The sequence below is a fragment of the Danio rerio genome, chromosome 23 (assembly GCF_052040795.2).
Source record: "Danio rerio strain M-AB ecotype USA chromosome 23, GRCz13ab, whole genome shotgun sequence".
Taxonomy (NCBI): Eukaryota; Metazoa; Chordata; class Actinopteri; order Cypriniformes; family Danionidae; genus Danio; species Danio rerio.
Window position 1 is genome coordinate 7,968,776 of NC_141043.1, and position 24,473 is coordinate 7,993,248.

At 38.3% G+C, this 24,473-nt stretch overlaps 1 protein-coding gene across 29 annotated transcripts in view; it reads right to left on the reverse strand.

The window, feature by feature from the left end:
* Positions 1-24,473, reverse strand: part of myt1b (myelin transcription factor 1b) — a 211,324-nt gene that overhangs the window by 9,884 nt on the left and 176,967 nt on the right. For 11 of the 29 annotated variants that reach the window (XM_087306569.1, XM_087306567.1, XM_087306557.1 and 8 more), the window contains 11 exons: positions 20,960-21,231; positions 18,106-19,011; positions 14,529-14,663; positions 14,228-14,318; positions 12,366-12,485; positions 8,041-8,255; positions 7,661-7,851; positions 968-1,231; positions 730-884; positions 578-640; positions 327-395 (listed from right to left, as the gene is read on the reverse strand). In XM_087306569.1, coding sequence (XP_087162695.1) covers positions 327-395; positions 578-640; positions 730-884; positions 968-1,231; positions 7,661-7,851; positions 8,041-8,255; positions 12,366-12,485; positions 14,228-14,318; positions 14,529-14,663; positions 18,106-19,011; positions 20,960-21,231 — 2,481 coding nt within the window. Of the gene's footprint in view, positions 1-326; positions 396-577; positions 641-729; positions 885-967; positions 1,232-4,044; positions 5,068-7,316; positions 7,852-8,040; positions 8,256-12,365; positions 12,486-14,227; positions 14,319-14,528; positions 14,664-18,105; positions 19,012-20,959; positions 21,232-24,237; positions 24,301-24,473 lie in introns of those variants that run through there. The other 18 variants (XM_087306561.1, XM_087306575.1, XM_087306574.1 and 15 more) reach the window with 4 other exon arrangements.

Consider the following 24,473-nt stretch of genomic DNA (forward strand, 5'->3'; position numbering starts at 1 on the left):
ATCAAGCATAAGTACACAGTAAATACATGTATTTACACAATAAGTGCATTGTAACAAACTATTAATTCCGGTGTAAGTACATATTAGTTAAGGCCACTTAATATAAAGTGGGACCCCTTTAAAAATAATCCTAAACATTTGACCCATGGTATATATTTGCCTGACCAAGCAATAGCATACAAGGAAGGCATTTAGGAAACGCTGAACATTTTCTCTTAAGATAAAATGGTAGAGAACATCCAAAGAATAAGGTACAAGCAGCATTTAGCAAGGCAGACCCAAGTGAACAAGAATAAAGAACAAGAGCAGAAATAGAGCAGACATACTTGAGTTCAGCTGTGTGTGCTGCCATGAGGGACCGAAGACTCTTATCAGCAAGCGGACACCCAGACAGGCTAAAAACGTTGAGAAGAAACAAGGGGGAAAGAGAAAGTAGAAGATAAAGCGAAAGATCCCAGAACGTCCCCGTGAGTGTAACAAGCAAAGAGCAGGCGAGAGTTAAGCAAGAGCAAGATAACATCTATGCAATGTCTTGTTTTATTCCATGCTTCCCCTCTGACCCATGAACACCATGTACCTGCGATGGGATGCATAGTTTCCGGTAATGTGTCCGCTACCGTCACAGCCCGGAGTGGGACACCTGCATAGGACAAAGCAAAAGCCTGACTGAGTGAAACTATTGCATTTTGCTGAATATCAATATGTGCACAGAAGTGCATCCGAACTTACATCAGGAGGTCTTTCTTGTTGTCCTTGGGCTGGAACCTGACCTTAAAGCTGGGGGTTGTGACCTCTCCAGGGTACTTCCTGTCCTCCAGGCCATCTTGCATCATGTCGCAGTCTTCAGGGTCAGAGGAGGCAAAAGACGGAGCACTGTGGTCCATCTGTTCAAAGATGGAAAGTATATTAAATCAGATGGCACAGCATCTGCATTTCCTAATGTAACAGGACATGGCAAATGGTCTACCTCTTCTAGCTCCTCCTCTCTCTGCCGATTGGGTTTAGTGTAGTCCAGAGGCCCCTCCCACTCCTCTTGTTTATAGGTGTGCAAAGAATGAGGCGAGATGCTGCTGTTGCCATGGTGAAGAGATGTGGATGATGACGAAGATGATGAGGACAGATCGGGGGAACGCACTTCAGGGCTGGTGCATGACATTCCCACTTCCCTCTTTATGGGCTTCTTCATGCTTAAGTCCAAAGTGCCGTTCTCATCAACCTCAATTTCCATACTCTACAACAAGAAAAAACAAAATATGTTTTAATTATAATTCATAAATAGGCTTATAATCACAATAATGTGTCAAAATGACCATTTAGCCAAAAATGGTATGCTATGAGTGGTTGCCATCGTGTTTGGGTGGTTGGAATAGCAATGCAAACAATTGGTTTAAAAAAACAGCATCATAGCTGCTACTTCTTAATCTGTATTTAACGTAGAAAGAGGTGCTATTGTCAGATTCTTTAGTGGGTGTGCTTTAAAATGTAATAAATATAATCTTAATTGAAGTGATGAGGGACTTTGAAAGTCTGACAGTAATCAGTGTTACTGATGGCTGGTAAGGCCTGGTGGAGGTTGGAGAGTGTTCCAAATGAGGAGGTCAACACCAAATGGCTTGGACTTGAGTTCTAGGAGGGTTGAACAATCTTCCTAGGGCTTTTGATTGATTCATATCATGTCTTATACATGACACACAAGTCTATCCTTTTCATTTAAATAACATCTAAACCTACCCCAACCTTTAACCTACTCTTTACATTAACCTATTGTGTTTTATTAGCATCTACTCCAACCCCAGACCTACCCCTTACAAACAAAGGTGTCAAACTCAGTTCCTTGAGGGCCGTAACTCTCCACAGTTTAGTTCCAGCCCTAATTAAACACAACTAACCAAACTAATTGAGCGCTTTAGGCTTGTTTAATCTAACCTTAACCGAAAGCCCATCTAACCCTAAGTTCCTATAACACAGAGGTTTCTGGGCTGCAGCAATACAAACTTGACCTTGTTTAAATGTTTAAAACAATTAAACGGTCGAACATTATCAACAATTGACAACACTTTAGACATTTAGGAAAGTTATCAAAATGCATTTTCCATTAATATAATTTAAGTTAAATTCATATTTAAAATATAATTAATATCACTATTTAAATTATGAATGCATGCATTTTATAACTTATTACTAGGGATGCTCCGATCAGAATTTTTGCAGCCGATACCGAGTACCAATTCCTTGTCATGGTGATTGGCCGATACCAGTTACTGATTCTGATGCTTTATAGTGCATAAAGCACATTTTACCTCCTTAAATATGATACTTAATTAGAGGTTTTGCCTTACATAAGAGAATTAATTAATTATGTTGCACATAACTCCTCAAACATGTCTCTTATAACCATTTAGTGTGGACAGGTAATGGTCAGAAGCAGGTTTACAGAAAATAAAAAGTTTGGAGCGCATATTTGATGCATAAGAAGTTAACATGCACACCTATAAATCCATTACTACTTTACTAAAAGGATGTTATATTAGGTTTTAATGAACTTGCAATATTGTTGAAAACACAGAAATTTCAGTTCTTATATGCTAAAAGAGGCGACGCAGTGGCACAGTAGGTAGTGCTGTCGCCTTACATCAAAAAGGTCACTGATTTGAGCCTCGGCTGGGTCAGTTGGCATTTCTGTGTAGAGTTTGCATTTTCTCCCTGCGTTCGCAAGAGTTTCATCAGGGTGCTCCGGTTTCCCCCACAGTCCAAAGACATGCGGGACAGGTGAATTGGGTAGGCTAAAATGCCCATAGTGTATGTATGTGTGCAAATGAGTGTGTATGGGTTTCCCAGTGATGGGTTGCAGCTGAAAGGGCATCCGCTGCGAAAATCATATGCTGAATAAGTTGGCGGTTCATTTTGCTGTGGCAACCCCAGATTAATAAAGGGACTAAGCCGAAAAGAAAATGAATGAATGAGAACACATTTCACATGGCATTTTGCGTCTTTGATAGTTAACACTGTGGGATTCTTACTCTTGTGAATGAGCATCAATTTGCCTGTGATTTCAGGCTTTTGTCTGCGATTTTTCAAAACCTGTCGGCAAGTCAAAATCGGGGATAGTCTGGACTCAGCATAAGATGTTGTGAGTAGCTGTCAAAGCTTTATTGCAGGATTTGTGATGTAAGTTTTTAGCACATTGTTTTGTTGCTGCTTGGGTCTTGAAAATGATTGCCAATGCTTTGTCGTGGTGTTATGTACATTTTTTGCTTTAGCACATTGGTAGGATGTTGGTTGTAGTTGCTAAGGTGCTGTTGTGAAGTTATCTAATAAATATCTAACAACAATTCCATATTTTAAAACACATTCATCACATTCTATTGTAACACACTGTGTATGCAGATGTATGCAAATAGATAATGCATGGATTAGTAGCAAGGAAATTTTCACAGTATGTCTGATAATATTTTTTCTTCTGGGGAAAGTCTTATTTTAAATTTTTTAAAACCCATTTTAAGGTCAAAATTATTAGCCCCTTTGAGCTTTTTTTTATATAGTCTACAGAACAAACCATTGTTATACAATAACTTGCCTAATTACCCTAGCTAACCTAACTAACCCAATTAAGCCTTTAAATGTCACTTTAAGCTGTATAGAAGTGTCTTGAAAAATATTATTAATCTTATCAAATATTATTTACTGTCATCATGGCAAAGATAAAATAAGTCAGTTATTAGAGATAAATTATTAAAACTATTGTTTAGGAATGTGCTGAAAAAAATCTTCTCTCCATTAAACATAAATTGAGGAAAAAAATAAACAAGGGGGCTAATAATTCTGACTTCAACTGTATGTACAGTATGTGCATATGAAATTGGAGATGTGCACACACAGTAGGCACTGATCCCAGAGCAGTCCCAGTCTGATTAGTGTTGAGCCATTGGGCCTTTCTGCCCATTAATCTTCCCCTTTTATCCCCTCCTGCTAAAAACATGTCAGGAAATCGAAAAATGATGAAGTAGTCACTCCCTGGGCTGAGGAGAAAGCTTTTTTTTTTTAAAAAATCACAATATCGAGGACAGAGCTTCTCCAATTACAGTCGAGACCCCAGAGTTCTCAGATGAAGAAGGGGGGCAGAAGGCGGTTAGATTGTATTTTTGGGTGTGAGCAGGGACAAGGAATGAAAAGAATGAAAAAAAAGTAAAGAGAGGAAACTGAGTGAATGAAAGCGAGAGAGAAATGGCCTCATTAGCGTTAGCCATGGAAATATTAAATAAAAAAACACAGAGCACCTGGTCCTGCCCTATCTAGGGAGCTCACTATCAACTTAATGCAATAACAACATGAAGAGGAGACAAGGATGAAACGAACGGAGGGACAGATGAAAGGGAGGGGAGATGACGCAATAAGATCTCAACAGCAAGCAAACGCATTCACACCATTCACGCTACATTCATCTGACAAAAACTCTGCTGAAGATCAACTGTGCGCAGACAGACTTTCTTCAGTTAGTGGATGTTTACCATCGCAAACTGCTATTATTTGCTACTGAACATCTCTGTATGGTGTGTGTGTGTGTTTAGCATTGCTGTGGAAACATTTCAAAGCCAAGCTTGCTAATCTACTTGTTATGTTAATGCTAAATAATCTCTAGTAGATCAGAGCAGTATTCATTGCGACACAATCTTGATTTAGTGACAGGATTGTAGTTGAAGCCAAACTAAACAAAATTTTGATAATAAAGCTATAAAACACCCTCATTTAAATAAATAAATCATTTGCTGCATTGGATTTCACTACAGAAAGATGTGAAAATCTTTATAGGGGCTTCTGAGAACACTGTTGATCAAAGACTCAGATCAAAGATGAATTTGTGAGTTGTCATACGAGTCGGTTCGTTGCAACGAAACATCCAAATGATCCAAATTGCTCAAATAAATTCCTAGCCTCGTTAGAGAACATGTATGATTATTGCTAGTTTGTTTTGTAAGGCATGTTTTTTTGAAGTTATCCAATACTAAATCAGAAAAATTAGCTTGTTAGCTAATAGCTGCTCTATTATGAAAACAGCTAAGCTACATACTGTATATATTTATTCAGTTATCAGCATCAATATTTTAGTTGATCCCCATGTTTGTGAGGTTTCCTCTGGGTGCTCCGGTTTCCCCCCCCTGTCCAAAGACATACAGTATAGGTGAATTTGATTAAATGAATTGGCAGTAGTGTATGTTTGTGTGAATGTGAGAGTGTATGGATGTTTCCCAGTGCTAAGTTGTGGCTGGAAGAGATTCCGCTTCGTGAAGCATATGCCGGAATAGTTGGCAGTTCATTCCGCAGTGGCAACCCCTGATAAATAAGGGACTAAGCCAAAGGGAAATGAATGAATGAATATTAACTTATTGGCTGTATATCTGTGCAGGCTAATATTTGCTAGGTATGTATTGGTAGGTTAAGCCTTTTGTAAATAAACAAGTTGGCAAACAAGTATCAGTAAAAGCAAAGAGCTTAGAATGACCAAGAGGCCACACTCAATAAAACGTTCCATTGCAACAGCAGCGCCCAGCAACAGCACAGGATTCCGCCATTTTGGAGAGAAAGCGATCGTCTGTCCAATGGATCGTATTGCTGTCGCGATGACAAGCAGCTGCTTTGTTTTTTATTTATTTATTTAAAGATCACATTAAAGCTGAGATACAACCTGAAAGACGATAATACAACACTTACTATCAAAATCACCAGCACTTTCAATAGTTTATTTTACAGACTTATAATATGCTGTTGTTCTATTGGAGTTTTCATTCCAAAATGGCTGCTGCTTCATCTAGTGGCTGTTTACCAAATTGCACTAGTGTCGCGTCTTGGTGATTCTATGCTAAAAGTAAAAGTCTACAATATTTGTCACAAACCAGCTGATCTGAAAGTTCATTGTACCATGATTGACTGTATTAACACACACACACACGCGCACGCGCACACACACACACACACACACACACACACACACACACACACACACACATAAGGTAGATTTGTAATGTACTAAAGACCTGGAAGCTATAAAAGCATTACATAAAGAACTGTGACTAAAAAACATGGTTTATTAAAAATAATAACGTTAAACCATTTTACATGAATTTAAATGAATTATCTTTCCATTTCTAAAATTTTCTGTGACTACAATATTATTTTAATAAATATATATGTATAATAAATCTGTTTTGTTCAAAAATACATTGCCTATATTTACAAAGTAACTAATACAAATATTCATTTTTTAAAATTTGGTGTACTTATTTATGCTGAGCACTGTGTATACTAACAAGCATTTTTAGACATTTTTTAATGTATTTAAGTGCACACCAAAAACAAAAGTTGCCTATACTTATCCGTGTTTCCCTCCTTCTCATATCGCATATACATTCAAGCAGGGAACAGCATTTCTTAACCAGTATTGAGCAAGTTTGACAACCATATTGATGTTACATGATGGTGGGTTGGCGTTTATATAGGCACAATATAAAGCACATTGCTTTAGGGTGTTTTCGCACCTGTAGATCATTTGGTTTGCTCCGAAACAGGGATTAAATGTGTTACAACGTTGCCTTTTGTTCTTAGAAAGGTTTAGTTTCACACAGCAAAGTTTCTAAACAGACCGAATTAGCTAAAACAAGTCATGTGCGAGTAAACTCTCTTCACATTGGTCAGAGTGACGCTCAGCTGTCATGTGTCCTTTTTTAATTTATAAGCAACATTATAAGCGAAAAGCTGCACTTTCATTTTGAATAGTGACCCCCACAGACATTCCCTGCTGAACAATTTAGCTTAAACCAGACTAGGATGGTTGGCTGGTTTTAGCTGGTCGACCAGCCTGGTTTTAGAGGGGTTTTGGCCATTTCCAGGCTGATTTCCAGCATGGTTTTAGCTGGTCAGGCTAGGAGCCCAGAAAAAACCAGCTATGTCCAGCTTAAACAAGGCTGGTCAAGTTGGTTTTAGCTGGATTTAGCTGGTCATTTTCCAACCTGACCAGCTAAGACCAGGCTGGATCTGGCTGGAAAACAGCCTGGAAATGGCCAAAACCCCTCTAAAACTAGGCTGGTCGACCAGCTTAAACCAGCTAACCATCCTAGGCTGGTTTAAGCTGGATTTTTCAGCAGGGTTGTCATTAAATATAAATCAGAGGAAAGACTTTCTCATACATCATACAAAGCAGTTGGCTAGAATTATGCATTATAGGCTTTACATTATGGAGAGAAATAACAAATAAACCAAGACTGCATCCCACCATACTCATAATTCTCTCTTCATATGGCCATATACAGTATGCCTATTACATATCCATAATACAATATGATATAGCCTGGTTCGGATCGTATTGCTTTCTCACTACAGTCAATCCGTTTCAGAGTTGAGCTGAGACCACCTCAAACTCAGACCGATTTATTTGGTGCAGATCCGAGCGCGATTGCTAGATTCAGTTATGCCAAACAAACTGCGCTAACTGGGAAAACGAACCAGGTTACGGAACAAAAGTCTAGGTGTAAAAGCACCTTAAAGCAAAAGAATAGAAGGTGGCACAGCTTTTTCTTTCTCTCTCTCTCTTGTGGTAAAGTATATAAAAATTGAGGCCAAGGGGGCTCTATGCAACTTGTGTTGTGTGAACCAGCTCTGACTGCACCTTATCTTGGTGTCTGATGCTAAGGTTTTCTGGTCTCTCCCAGCAGCGTGTGGACAGGTTGAGGATAGCAGTGGCAGCCATGTGGGCAGCTTCAGCATCATGGGAATAATCATAGCCACTGGAGGAGCTTTTTCCATAAACACCGTGCAGGCTGGGACTTGGGGGGGAGACCCTGGGGAATGGAGGTTTGGCTGTGGGCAAAAGAGAATAGTGTTAATACTAAAGACCCAGCACTCACTTACCGCTAACCTTGCTGTATGACAATAAAGAGTGGTGAACATTTGCTGGATTATTCACAAAGCACACCATTTATACACAATTTTGCTCTGCCAGGAGTGTATTATACATAGCGTTCAAAAAGCGTGACTAATCCTGCTCACATTTGAAGGCTTTGGGTGAAGTTTCGCTGGTGTGCATCTTTGGGGCGAGCATGCGCTTGCCGAACACCTGCACGTCGAAGCTTGCATAATCGAAGGACACCTTGGAGTACTTCTCCAGCTCCTTGGCCAGATTAGCGCGTGGCGTGGCGGGGACGAGGCTGGGCCTGTAGCTGCCGTGCGGTGGAATCTCCAACTGCTTCACAAAACACATGGGCCTAAAAAAAGGGTAGCGAGGGAGAGCGGGAGAGAGAGAAGGTTCCGTCATTTTTCCTCTACAAAAGAATCAATATCCCTGCAGTGAAGAAAAAAAGAAGCATAAAAGGATAAGTGTAAGTGAGCATAAAAGATCAAGAGTGAAAGAGTGGGCTGGAATTAGACAGCAGAAGAGAAGCGGAATTGAAAGACTGACAATGAGCCAGAGATACAGTGAAAAAGAAAAAGGAAGGAAAAGTCCCACAGATAAATAGCCGGTAAAAGAGTAAATGGGAAAGGGAGAGAGAGTGAGAAAGAGAGGTTTTAAAGCAGGGTGACTGAAGGAGAAGAGGATTAAATAGTGTCTTATCAGCACTGAGCACATTAGCATATCATATAGCATGGAATTGAAGCCCTAAAACCGACTCCTTTTCCTCAAGAACCGTGAGCCCTTGCGGCCCTTTCTCTGTTCTGAAGAAAAACTCTGAAAAGACATTTGGCATATTCCAGAACCTACTGAAGCAGCATTTTAATGTGTTGTAGATGCTCCTGATGTCTAAAAAAAGAAGTCAACTTCATTACGCAGCTCAATTTATCACATTACAGTCTAATACTATGACGCTTTGCACATCTTTCACAGAAAAAAAGCTATCCCAGAATGCATTAAAATGTTGGGAAATAACATGAAATGTTGTTAGAGTGCTTAGTGTATTAGTACTTAGAGTACTTAGCATTCTGTGTAGTTGTTATTTATTAGAATATTGCCCTTTAACTGGTACAACAATTTTACTTGAAATGGAGCACAGCAACTATAAGGCTGCATTTACACTGCAGATCTTGATGGTCAATACTGATTTTGTGACTGTATCTGATTTTTTTTGATGACCAGCTTACATCGTCTTTTAAAAGTGACTCGTATCCGATATGAGTGTGAAGAGACACTTACTTCACGAGACGAGACATGAGATTGGGTTCACGAGAACGAGATGAGATTTTTACAGTATCTTTAAGAAATCTTTAATGATGAAATGAATGAATGGAAAATATTTAATTCAACTGAAGAAAAAATCACAAAATGTAAAACAATTAACTTTTTTAAATCAACTTGTAATGAATGTTATTTAACGTTTATTTGAATGAATTGTCCCATAAACTACATGCAAACACTGCTAAATATTTAGCTATAAACTCTACTGACTGGCTTTCTCTCTGTACAACAGGGGTCACCAATCTTGGTCCTGGAGGGCCGGTGTCCCTGCAGGATTTAGCTCCAACTTGCTTCAACACACCTGCCTGGATGTTTCAAGTATACCTAGTAAGACCTTGATTAGCTTGTTCAGATGAGTTTAATTAGGGTTGAAGCTAAAATCTGCAGGACACCGGCCCTCCAGGAACAAGTTTGGTGACCACTGCTGTACAATTTCACATGAGGAACGATCTCCTTTCCACAAATTGAATTAAAAAAAATGTAATCATGTCATTTTTGATTAAAATTTTTTTTAACAGTTCCACTTTCATATAGCAACAGCTTCTGTTTTTTTTTTCTGGACAGCATAAACATGTGTTCGGTGATGATGATGATGACGACAACTGGTGCATTTGTCTCCAGAAGTTCACTGTGTGTGTCTGTGTGCGCGTGCACTCGAGGAGATGTGTGTCTGTTGTCCTTTTCTGACTCAATGGGTGTCAACTTGTACTTGGTTGGTATTGTTGTTGCAGTGGATGGCGGCGGGGTGTTGCAGACGAAAGTGAGCGGGGCGGAGTTGTCGCGGATAACAGTGAAGAGGATTGGGGAGTCGCAGAATAAAGCGGAGAAAGCAAAAGTGAACTGCAGACAGGTGAGAAGGGCGGTTGAGAAGGGTGATCGGTAAAATGAGGTGCCGGATCAGATTTAAGAGGTGCCGGATCCGGCGTGTTGCGGCACAAATTAAGCGCTAGTCCTACACAACGGTAATAGTTTGATTACATCGTTTACATCTCTGTACTGCATATCAATAATGCGATTGAAATAGGGATACTCCACATGTCTTAATTCCATTAGTGTTTACGACGATTATGGCTTTAAGTATATCTAAAGTGCTATTCGATTGTATGTTATGAGTCGTGGTTATTGCGTGTCGCTGCAGTTGTAGCAGCCTCTGCTTTTGGACGCGGCAACCCTTGAACTCCGGCAAAGAAAAAATCGTTTGTCACACTCACTAGTCCCAATCGAGTGACGCACAACTCCGAGGCTTTTTTAAAATTCTTTTTGACAAGTTGTTTTTTACTATACAGAAGGTGATGACAAAAAGTTTTCATTTGCTCATCTTCTTTTAATCTAGGCTTTTTAAACTAGTAGGCATTTTAATGTAATGTCCATGGTGTGATTTATGCACGGAATGTATGCAATAGTTTTATATTAGTTTATATTGGGTATGTGGTGGATATTGCACTCTCTAGCGCTCTCTTTCTCTCTTTCTCTCTCTCTCTTCCTCCCTCTCTCTCTCTCTCTCTCTCTCTCTCTCTCTCTCTCTCTCTCCCTCCCTCTCTCTCATTAACATGTTTAAATACCTCTGCTATATGACAATATAAAAGCTTTTTTAGTCCTTGTCTATGAGATTTAAGGTTTGGGACTCTGCTGAAGTCTGTTCTGAAATGAAAGCATCAGAGTTGACGTCATTAACTATGGTTTTTAATGATGCGTGACTCGCGCTGACAGGTAAAAATCCGATTTACTTGCTTACATTTCAGACATGAGGGAACGGATCTGATTCATATCGGATAAATTTCCACATATTAACAAGGCCTGAATCTGATTTGAGTAAATCGGAATCCATGCGTTAGGCCCTATCCCATCTATGCCACATGAGAGAAAACAAATCGGAATTGGGTCACTCGAACCATGCAGTGTAAATGCAGCCTAAAAAAACAAGTCAGCAACTGATCATTGCGTAATTGAAGTTTCCATTAAAAGCACCGGTACTAACAGAAACACTAGTTTAGATGGGTTCTCGGGAAAGCACATGAGCATTGACTGCATCAACATGAAATATAAGCAATCTTTAATACGTTTTCTACATAAGAAGACTACATTTGTGGAATATTCCATGTCCAAACTGTTGCTGATATGAAATGCGAGTACAACAAACAGTTTTTCTTTTTTAAAACTACTCAATCTTTTTAAACATAACTGTAGTAGCTGGCTGGGGGCCTTGCAGTTTTGGCTGTTGAGTGAACTTTTCTTGGACTATCTCCACTAAAATCAATTGCAAGTCAGGTATGTTGTGTGTTTGCCGTTGTAAATGAATTCATTAATGGTTAGGATCTTTTAAAAGCAGGCAGTAGGCTGCTAGCTAGGATTTGGAAACAAGCTAAGGAATGCTAGCACGTGGGTGTGTGTCATTGTGGACTTTGACACTGTGTTCTGTATTTAACATCATTAGCAGATTTCAGGCGTAAAGCAGAAAGCGTTTGAAGGAAAACATGCACGCACACACCTACGTGTGTTATGATCTGCGTGACAATGGCATGTAAAGTATATTAGCCTCTGCTTCCTGTCTCTTCATTAGTCACTGCATCCCATTAGCAAGGGTGACATGCGGAGCTGCCAGAGGTCTCTCTGGTGACTTCTCATTGTCGACATCTTCCCTTAATGGGCTTTCTCAACGAACTGACGCTCATTTAAATCAGAATAACACTAATAAGAGAGGACTGCTTATTATTTTCATAATCCGCATTGCTTTGTCTGACCACAGACATGCTTCCTGAAGGAAAGTAATTATTTTTCCAATACTCCATGCCCTGTAAGTCCCATAATTAGCTTATCAGTGGCGTAATTAGACTAGCAGGTTTGAGGCCCGATCCCAGCATGAAATGGCAGGCTGTGCTCTATTAGAAGGGCAAAGGAAAGGAAGGGCCGACATGCTGAAGAGCCTGACCAATCGTGCTGCGGTAAGTGAGTTTAGTCCTGCGGTGAATGACAGCTGTGCTAACCAACCACAGCAGGTACATTTGATGGACACATACTGCTGACATAGAAGCTGAAGGACAGGAGGAGACCGAGCGCGGGGCAAGTTTGCTGTTGCTGGGATAAATAGGGATAAATGCTGATGTTTTCAGTTCCAGGGTTTGTTTGGTGAGGGTTTAGAGCTCACCTGAGTACACGGTCAGAGTTTGGGCTGCCCTTGATGTGCTCGCCCATGGGCTGGGGCAGATGTTGCTTGTCATGACTCTTTGAGAGCTTTTCAGCAGCAGCGATGGGACATCCGGATAAACTAATAGAGGAGAAAACGTGATGGAATGAGTGAGGAAAATGTTTAATGCTTCTGTTAAACATTTTAAATGTGCTTTATAGTGGGGGAAAGGTTCTACAGATGACTGAAATTTCCTTCACAGTAAGAAAATAACAAAAGATATTTGAGTAGCTACAATATTTAATCAATAGCAAAGCTTTGAATAGCCCTTCAGAACTCTCAGCGGTGTAACGGATCACAAATCTCGCGGTTTGGACCACACTATGATTTTTGAGTCATGAATCATTGTTCAGATCATCAGAAAAGGAAGGAAATGTCATTTGCTTTCAATTTATACAAAAATATTACTCCAAAAACCAATGCAAAAACCTGTCATTTTAATGAAATAAAAATCAAGAAGGAACCAGCTGAAAATATGGATCTTTGGTACTGTTGCTAATAATGCGAAATATAGAAATCTAACATCTTGTAGAACATATCATATTTATTTGAAAGCCACAAAGTTCTAAAATGTCTTAAATTTCAAAAACTCAGTTTTAGGCCTAAAAAGTGTTAAATTTACTGAAATATCGTCCAGTTAAATCATTTTAAACAGATCTTAATTTTTATTTGTTTAAGTAAAGCTACTAAATTAATTCAACAGTCATCCAATCTCCAACACTATTTCTAAAAACTTTTAGCAACACTTTATAACTTATAACTAATATTAATATCAACTAATATTATAACAGTTTGTTGTACCTACATTTAGTTTAATATAAGTTTTTATTTTTAAAATTGTTTTTATTAGTATGCGTACAACTAGGGTCTGCTTGTTTTGACTCATTATTTAAAATATGTGGCTGAGAAATAACTAATTAGAATTAGTTTTTTTTGGTGGGGTAAGTAAAAGAAAATCCTTAGCGTTTATCTCTATATAAGTCTAAAACTTAATAGTCTTAAAAAGGTCTTAAAAATGATTAAAATTGACTTGGTGAAACCTGCAGAAACTCTGATAAATGATTCAACAATTCACCCATAAAACTTCATGGTGTATTATTTTTGAATATCTATTCAGTGATATAATTTTGATGGTTTTTGTCGCCACCTATTGGTTAAACAATGTAATTGCTACAACATTCACCAGCGTCAAGTTCCATTAAGCTGATTTTAATCTTTACCATAAACATCAGTGTTTATATCTGAACTATAGACTGTTCTCCCAGAATTTCTGTCTTGTTTAATTGTTTGTAACGAACTGAAAAAGTGTAAAAACTGAGTCTCTCTCGATCAAACACAGATTTGAATGCAGCGATTCGAAGGATTAATAAACATATGCAAATCATTTATCACTCATGTTGCACGGGTTTGAATTGAGATCTTTTAATGTTTAACTGTGCTGCTTTACACTGAATGCATTAATGCAGGCTAACAAACAGTGACAGAAAACACATTTAATAATAACCTAAGAAAGCATTTAGGTCCCACCCCAACTTCATCGTTATATTTTACAGAGAAGCCAAAATGCTTTCATACACGTGATTTGAACGACGCAGGAGGCGATCTCTCTACAATTAATCAACAAGTTCAAAAAAGTTTGTAATCCGTGGGTTATATGCATTCCGAACTGTAGGTTGTGATCCGTACGTTGATCTGTTACATCCCAAAGAATTTTTAAGTGTGAAGAATAGTCATCATGTAGACCTCATGCATCAAGAAAGACTTGGGAATGTACCATGTGGTTACCAAAAGGAAATCTATTCTTAAAAAGAGAGACTCTGTACCTGCGGTGTGTGTTGCGGTTGCTGTTGACATGACCCTGACCAGTGCATCCCGGCGTTGGGCACTTCAGGACATTTTCATGCATGGCCAAAACTGAGTACAAACCAAGAAAGCACAGACAACAATGTATCAGTCAATAGAATATCTGCATAACCCCAATAATCCACCCTAATTTTGACAGTTTTATGGAGGGAGATACATAATAATACACATCTGAGGTACACGTCGAAGGCACGGATTGTCTTTTCTGCTGCGAATGATCACACAATCAAAAGATGTGTCTGTAGTTTGATGTTGACTCACTCTCAGGAGGGATCCGATCTTTGTGTGGGCAGCCTGACAGACTGCGGTGGTGGGGATAGAGTCCGGTCACGTGACCCGTTCCATCACACCCAGGGGTTGGGCATTTGATCTCTCGCTTCTCTGATCTAGAACTCTCTGTAGGCAACAAAACACCTGTCAGTCAAGCCTTATCTGAAGACATTATCACTTCTGTCAGGACAGAAATGTACAAAAGACGTGCATATTACCACACGCATTAGACACCAACACGCTCTCCAGTTTCATGCTCTCTGGAAGTTGTTAAAGTTGCCTCTGGACCCATGAGAGGACACATTTATGGTGATAATTATGGTCATTATGCGTGCGGGCAGGTGGATGTTTCCATACAGGATTATTATCTTCGGTGAGGGTGCGCTGGGGTTTATTGGACTATCTACTGAAAAATGGAGCTCATTAAACAGACTTTACCATTGGCAAAGCACATCTCCATATTATACAGGAGGAGGAAGTGAGAAAGAGTGTGTGGGGTCCAAGGTAAATGAAAAAAGGCACAAGGACAAAGGCAAAACTGAAAAAAAAAAAACATTAAAAAAAAGCAGGAGAGAGAAAGTGAGAGACGTTAAGAGAGAAAGAGCTTGCATGTGCGCTTCAGTGGCTCCTTAATTAAATGTTGAAATGTTAACGAGACATGCACCTCCTAATTAAAACTGGTCGGAGCGTGAGGAGGCCAGTTATAGAGGGGGTGTGGAGCCCTACCGAGCGCTCAGCTGAATCCAGCGCCACACGGACCGGGCACAGTGCCAACCGAGAGCAGAACAACACCACAAACAAAACCAATAAACAAATAAACACGTGCCAAACCAATCTAATTACACACACCCTCTCTCCCCTTCAACTCTCTCGCACTCTCTCTCTCTCTCTTTCTAAGTGCTTCAGTAATTATAGACTAAGGCTGGAGTTTATCTATGGAAACCAATTCATTTGACCCATTTATACTCTCCAGATTGCTTCCCCCATTATTAATCTTGCAGTTCTTTGCCTGAGCGAGAGCTTGCCATTTTAATCTTCTTTCTGATTAATCATGTGTGGGTGTTTATTTATGAGAATTTGTTGATATTTGAGCACTTGTGTAGGGTGGGTTGAAAACTGCATATGTGCAACGTTTAAATAGCACTTTGAGTGCACTTATGAAATGGCTTCTTGCATTGGAGTGTGTAAATATATATATTGAATATATATATATATATTCAAGTCTTTAAATGCAAGTGGGAAGTATTTCCGAATGTTAAACAGTTGTGTAGTTTCAAATAGATGTGACAGCTAATGAGAAGAAATGGTAAGGTTAATAGATCAACAATATACAACAAACAGCAATGCAATTCATATAACCATAATGTAAATTGCTATTTTAATGCAACATTTTTTTTTAAGCAGCATTCTGCATTCTTATATAAGCTAAATATGATTTGCCTAAAAATACTGTGTTTACATAGTTACGTCTTAACAGATTTGGGTAAATCCATTTATGTGTAAATACATGTTGTTGTCTGTCTAATGGAGTGGAGGATGTGCAACAATCTGTAGTTTTTGCATGAAATCATTCTTAAATAAATTGTATCATTTGTGTTTTGCAACAATTCACAAAAATATTTAAACAATTATTTTGCATTGATTTAACAATCTGCATAATATAAGTATTCCTTCCTCTTAAAATATGAATTGCAGGAAATTATGTACTAATTACAAGTGTAATTTTTATCTAGAGTGCCTTACAGGTAAAACTTTGTTATTGTCCACGATTTGGTTAGTACAGGGGTCGGGAAACTTTTTTAGCAAATAGCCAAATATTTTAAAAACCATTTTAGGGTCAATATTATTAGCCCCTTTAAGCTATATTTGTTTTCGATAGTCTACAGAACAAACTATCGATGTACAATGACTTGCCTAATTACCCTAACCTGTCAAGTTAACCTAATTAACCTAGTTAAGCCTTTAAATGTCACTTTAAGCTGTATAGAAGTGTCTTGAAAAATATCTAGTCAAATATTATTTACTGTCATCATGGCAAAGATAAAATAGATCAGTTATTAGAAATGAGTTATTAAAACTATTATGATTAGAAATTTGTTGAAAAAAAATCTCACATTAAACAGAAATTGGGGAAAAAATAAACAGGGGGGCTAATAATTCTGACTTTAAATGTGAAAAAAAAAAAAAAAAAAAAAAAATATATATATATATACTACTATAAATAATACAGGTTTAAACAAAACCTTTATTTATGTTAATGCGCAAAATAAACATAAATGATGAAAAAACAAAAGTTTATTTAAATTTCTGGTAAATGAACTCTTTAACAATTTAAAATAAACAAACATTTTACCACTCTAAAATGTACACAGTTTCTTCAAATAATTCAAATTAAATTATACAGAAACGTTTTAATTTTGGCTAGTTGTAATTATTGGAAAAATAAATGCAAACAACTTGCGTTTCTATGGTAACTAGAAACGTAATTTGTTTGCCCATTATTGGTGTTGCGATTCAAGTTTATTCACAGCAATGTACATGTGCAGTGGTCGAACTTCCTTTTATTGTAAACTGTTTTTATCAATTTTGCATTTAAAAATTTGGAATTGTAATTGTGGCGACGCAGTGGTGCAGTGGGTAGCACATTCGTCTCACAGCAAGACGGTCGCTGGTTTGAGACTCGGCTGGGTCAGTTGGCACTTCTGTGTGGAGTTTGCATGTTGTGTCAGTGTTCGCGTGGGTTTCCTCCGGGTGCTCCGTTTTCCCCCACAAGTCCAAAGCTGTGGTATAGGTGAATTAGGTAAGCTAAATTGTGCGTAGTGCATGTGTGTGAATAAGGGTGTATGGATGTTTCCCAGTGATGGGTTGCGGCCGGAAGGGCATGCGCTGCGTAAAACATATGCTGGATAAGTTGGCGGTTCATTCCGCTGTGGTGACCCCAGATTAATAAAGGGACTAAGCCGAAAAGAAAATGAATGAATTGAAATTGTATTTTCATTAGCAAACTGATTTCTAGAGATGGTTATAAACTTAGAACTGTAAAATATTGAAGGTAGAAAGCTGAAGAGCCACGCATTTTTGTCAAAGAGCCACATGTGGCTCACAAGCTATAGGTTCAATTCAATTCAATCTATGTTTATTTCCATAGCGCTTTTACAATATAGATTGTGTCAAAGCAATTTCATAGAGAAGTTCTAGTGAATAAAAACTGTGTCAGTCCAGTGTTCAGATTTGAAGTTCAGTTTAGTTCAGTTCAGTGTGGTTTCATTTTCACTTCTGAAAGTCCAAACACTAAAGAGCAAATCCATCCATTCGCAGCTCCACTAGTCTCCTACAGTGCTAGGTTCCCTACCATTGGGTTAGTACACATGAGCTCAAAAACAGTTTGAAACAAATCGATTTGTTGACAATTTTGTATCATCAAAGCTGTAAATCATTTTGAATTAACTGCAACAACATGCATGCCTAAATAGTCAAAACTATTGAGCTATTATAAGCTATTATAAATGTTTGCATTAGCTAAATTTCTTAAACGACACCAAAATCATACACCTTTAGTAGCGCTTACCTTTTCCGAAGCAGCTCTTGCGGATATGTTCCATATGTTTGCCGGCCCGGTCATCGAGAGCAAAGAAACGGTGGTGTTCAGGAATGCGACTGAGCCCGCGGTGAGCTTTGACCTGTTGAGCTTTCAAAGCAATGGCCTGCTCCAGCAACCCTAGGTTCCCCCGCATGATGTCGAACATCTCGGACTCGTCTGCCACCGTTGATCGTTGAGACAAGCTGTCGTCATCCCCCTCATCATCATCATCATCATCATCATCATCAACATCCACATCAGCGTCCCTCTCCGACCCCTCAGACTGGACATCAATAAGCATAGCTGATGCTGTGGGGGCCTTATTGGAGCTGTAGCTTTGTGGTAATGCGAGTTTGTGGGAAATATAATCTTCCCTTATGTGGGATCCCTGAGTGGCAGTGATAACCGAACAGACGGTTTCTCTCTCCTCTTCTTCCTCTTCTTCATGCTTAATATCATTCAACTCATTGTGGCACGTCTCCTCTTTTTGTATCTCAGACCTCAACCCCTCATCATCATCATCATCTTCTTCTTCTTCTTCATCATCCTGTTGTGTCTGCATCTCCTCAGTGAAGTACTGGTGGTCTGACTCTTTCTGGCTCTCACTGTCCGCTTCTTCATCTTCCAGCTTCAATCCGTTCTCTTTACAAACCACAACTCCTACTTGGCTCCTTGTTTCCTCTGTTCCATATTTCTCTTCTTCTGTTTCCCTAAAAGGACTTTTTTCTTGTGTTTCCATGATGACAGGCGGTTGTTGGGGTGACATGGCACCATTGTTGTGGTTGTTGAGGTGTGTCATTGAGTTGGCCACTATGTGCTGATAGCTGGAGAGGTCCTCTGAGGGTGAAGGCTTGGGTTTTTCTGTGCTGGATGACTCAATGATGATACACTCCTCTGTGGGACAGAAAAAAAACCCCAGAATTTTTAAAATTTGTCATTTTCCAAGGATGCATTCAGATTTGATTTTTATATTATCCTGTGCATAATACAGCAAACCAAATTGGACTGGATTCTGTGGACAAGTATCCAAAGTAACACCTGTTACAGCTCTGAGTTTAGACTGTACAATATTATTGTCTGTTATGATTAAGGTTAGGCGATGTCTAAGGCCAGGCGTAATCTGTGGACATTTTTTGCTATTTCTGCTGAGAATTTTAATAAAAGTCTGCATGTTTCTGCTGAAAAACACTTTCAGGGCGTGTCAGAATGCATTTTTGCTAATACAAGGACGGAAAAATCAGCTTTGCGCCGTGGCGCATGATCTAAAAGGGTTGAGTTTATTTTCTTAATGAGTTATAGGTTTGTTTTGAGAATAAACCAATCAGAGTCTCATCTCCCATTCCCTTTAAGAGTCAGTTGTATCACGCCATAAACGCATTTGCTATTTACATGATGTAAAGTAAGTGGAAGTGGAAAAACTGAACATTTCACTAGCAAGAAAACAGTTAAATAGAGCATCTACAGCGCAAGAATGAGAGATAAATGATTTACTTTCACTTTCACTTTCGGATAGGGAAACCTTTGCACAGACATCAATTAGCCTATAAATAATAATTTTTGTTTGTTAAGCGCAAATGTTTGTTTCAAAACTATTTCTAAATTCAGTTCTAATTTCCAGCAAACGAATAAATGAACAATAATAACGAAGTGTGTTCAAAAACCTGAGATACAGTACATCCAAATACACATGCTGTGCCCAATATGGTCTAAAACCTGCAGATGGGCAAATCTACGCTTGTTTTTGATAAAACAAATATAAATATGGATATAATAAATATTACTGCTAATAATAAAAACATTATACAAAAGCAAATTGTTATGAACGAACTGAAAAAGCCTCCCGAGATGAAGAAGGCATAAAAGCAGTGATTTTTCATGTTTATGTAGGCTAGAAAATAATGTTTTTTCTAATTTTCTAATTAATCCTTTAAATTTATACCATATATATATATATATATATATATATATATATATATATATATATATATATATATATATATATATATATATATATATTCTTATTATAGTCTATATACTTAATATTTTTTTATTTTTTCATATGTAAAGATATTTGCGTATAGCTCTACATCTTGTGTGTATTAAGCAGTGTGTAAGCGAGGCGCAACTCTGCGCTGGAGTTTAGACCGGCTTTGTTTTGGTCTATTGAAAAATCTATTATGGTTTCTCAAAATAGCTCGTAAAGTCAGTTTTAAAGTAAAATTTCTCAAAATAAAAATACTGTAAGTTAGGCAAACAATAGTAATAAAAAATATGTTACTAAGTACAATTGTATACAAATTCTGTCTGTGTATAAATGAACGACCTTGTATATTTTAAGCCACAGCCATATCACCCTGCAACCCAAGACCGGTTACTCACTGAAGCTAAGCAGGGCTGAGCCTGGTCAGTATCTGGATGGGAGACCACATAGGAAAACTAGGTTGCTGTTGGAAGTGGTGTTAGTGAGAACAGCAGGGGTTGCTCAATATGCGATCTGTGTGAGTCCTAATGCCCCAGTATAGTGAAGGGGACACTATACTGCTCAGTGAGCGCCATCTTTCAGATCAGATGTTAAACTGAGATCCTGACTCTCTGTGGTCATTAAAAATCCCATGGCACTTCTAGTAAAGACTAGCGGTGTAACCCTGGTGTCCTGGACAAATTCGCCCCCATCATCCCCATCCATTGAATTGGCTCTATTACTGTCTCTCTACTACACCAATAGTTGGTGTGTGGTGAGCGCACTGGCGCCGTTGTCCTGTGGCTGCTGTCACATCATCATGATGACCCCCCTCATGATAAATACACATTAAATTTTTATTCGGTCAATTTTAATCCTCACCCTCATCACCCTCTTCTTCTGTATTGGTGCTCTCTTTGTTCTGCTTCGCTTGCTGCTCGTCCTCTTGATCTCCAAGCTTCTGCTGTGTACATTCTTCATCCTCTTCCTCCTCTTCCTCCCTCAACTCAGTCTCCTCTCCGCTTCCTTCACTCTCTGCGTTGAACCCTTCATCCATGGCCAGCTTCAGCGGATGAGACTTCCTCTTGGATGAGGGTTGCTCTGACTCCGCTTCCTGTAGACGCCTTTTCCTGGCCAATGGGCAACTCAGAGCACTTTGGAAGGAGGAGATTACATGAGAAAATGTGTTAAGAAATGCAAGATGAGGGACTATTGTAGTATAAGTGGAACAATAACCAAAGCATGCAAACTACACAGATGCAAGCCAAGCGTGCTAAACACTCCTAAAAATAAAGGTTCCAAAAGAGGGATTTTTTCAGTATTGCCATATTTGTGACAGTTTTTGGAATTTAAGATGGAAGTATTATGTAAAAGCTAAGTAAATAAGCTTTCTGTTGATGTAAACATTGTTAGGGTATTATATTGGGCCTGTTTCAGTAAGGAGGTTCAACCAACTCAGAGTTTAAACTTGAACTCTAAGTTGATTTACCAAGAGATTAAAAACTCTGAGTTTTCATAATAGCGGATCTGAGTTAGGTCAATAAACTTTGAGTAGACCAACTCGGAGTTAAGCGCATACACCGTGACTATAAAAAGGCATTACCAATGGAGCGCAGATATTACGAGTGACCATGGCAACATCTGTATCAAAGAGATCTCTTTATTGGGTAAAGAGATCAGCATTTCTTTCTCCAGCTGAACTTGATGTGCTCATGCATATTTATAGCAAATATGAGCATATATTTAAAAAAAAAAACACCACTGCATCAGTGAAACAGAGACACAGTGGGAAAAAAGCTCAAGTTAATGTGCAATTTTACATTTAAAGTATTTAAATATTTATAATAAAATAAGTAATGTTATGTGTGCATTTATATTTTTTTTTTACATCGGTTCCCACTTTTATACACGTTGACCAGTTTTAATAGATTTAAAAGTGCACTTGTGTGTCTGTTTTTTATTGATCGTGTGATAAAGGTTGATATGACATTTAGAATGTAAGCAGAACTAAACAATAGTTTTTAGAAAGAATAATAATCCCATTCATCTAGTAACAGTACATGTCGAAGGTCAGTGAATTTAAGCTAATTATTTATTAAAAAAGGACAAGCCATTCTCGGACGTGACTTTGTTCTTTGTGTGACTGAAATGTAGTTAATAGCTATGTTTCCATTCAAATATATTAATTAAATTTATGTGCAAAACTGGAATAACGCATAAAAGGTGTGCAAATAAAGCAGCATTTCCATCCAACGAATCAAAGAGAACAAAATCCCCACTTCCTGATTAACTGGCGGCAAATATCAACATTAAAAACAGAATTTACTGCAGTAGAAGCTGCGTTAATCTTTGCTTTCCTTAATAAATGTACTTGCATCTTTGAAGACAATGCTGACACACGATGAACATGTGGGGGCGTTTGGAGCCATGAGACGCGGAGATCAGACGCTCGCTCCAGACGCTCTGGAGGTCATTAGTAATATATAATAACATTAATACTGAAAGGGTTAAGGCATTTCAGAGTGAATGACCAAAACAACATTTAAAATGTTTTACAATGTGCTCAGCCTGCTGGTTTGTCCATTCACACACATTTTAATCATCAACTCTTATTACAAACCTTTTTTAATGTATAGGCCTACTGGAATTTGTTCAGTAAAAGTGTTTCCATCGTAGTTTATGTGCATATTTTCTTATCGAATGAAAGTTTATCCTTCTCTGTTATGTGCGTGTTTTTATGCAAATTTTCAAAAAATATGTGCATCATGACGTTTCCATCAATCGTTTTTATGTGCATCTCCAAAATGAGCAATAAAATGGGTGGGTGGAAATGCAAGGCTAAGGCGAGAAATACCGCGTTGTGTTTAAAAAAGGGGAGTAGACCGACAAAAACTCAGAGTTTAGAGAATAAAACCTGCTCCTGACCAGGTTAGATTCACAGAGTAAGTTACCACGGTAACTGACTCTGAGTTAAAGTTACCTCGTTTTCAGAAACAGGCTTGACTTACCCTGATTTCTCAAATTTAACTAACCTGCCATTTTGAAACGGAAAACTCAGAGTTTCTCTCATTTCAGGGTTGAAATACTTAAGTTTTCACTTAACCTCCTTTCTGAAACGGGCCCATTATATTTGTAATTTGAGGGTTCAAAAAAATCAAAATACTGAGAAAATCACATTTAAATTTTCTGAATTAAGTTTTTACAATGCACATTACTAATCATTTATATATATATATATATATATATATATATATATATATATATATATATATATATATATATATATATATATATATATATATATATATGTATTCATAGTAAGAAAGTTACAAAATATCTTCATGAAGCATGATTTTCACCTAATATCCTAATGATTTTTGGCATAAAAGTCAAATCGATAATTTTGAACATACCGTATGTTTTTGGCTATTCCAAAATAAGACTAGTTTTTTGATCCAGGGTCATATTTGTGGTACGCCAAAGAACCACAGACATCCATGATTCTAGAATGAACCATTTATTTCTCAGAGTGAAGAACAATTTAACAATCTCAACAACCTTTTGTGAAATGTGAAGTTCCACAGATGACTCTTTTTTTTTTGGAACCATCAATCCCAATGCGGAACCTTTATTTTTAAGAGTGACGAGTGTATGCAAACTCAGATGAGGAATGGAAATGATGTTGGATGTTGACCTGTAGAGGGCAGTGTGCTGGCTAGAAGCCTTTATAAATCAAAGCCACTTGACTGGAACACTTAATTATACCACAATAAAATAAGAAACAGAGAGAGCGAGAGAAGGGAGGGAGCAGTGGAGGCTGGAATTCAATAAAGCCTTCACCTAGAAAGCCTCGCTATCGCACGGGGCAGCGGAGATAGATCTATAAACATGAAGCTTCTCAAATGGCTTCCTGAATGTATACACGTGTAAATAAACATAACTGTAATATCTTTCCAATAATCAATACCCTGCCTAAAGACCTCTATTAGGCAGAGGGAGAGTCAGAGAGAGGGAGAGAGAGGGGTTGTCATTATCAGAGAAAGAGATGAAGATTAAGATGATCTAGTCTACGGCGGTCGGGATCAGGAAAAGCTACGTGTCCGCAGAGGGAGGTGAATCAAGGGCTACGAAGCACCACACGGGCATGTCATCTGTCGTACCTTCTGTGTCGGGCATATTTGCCACTGATATGGCCTGTGCCATTGCATCCTGGAGTGGGGCAGCTGAACAGATAGAGGGGGGTCAAATTAGAGATGCTTTTGTTGCTTTTGTGATTTTGTTGCGCTTGTTTGCTAAATAGTTCATTAGGAGCCGCTTTTCCACGGCCGGCATAAAACAAACAAACATAGATTTTCAAATTTAGCAAAATAATTGCTTCGTCAATACGATGGAGCTG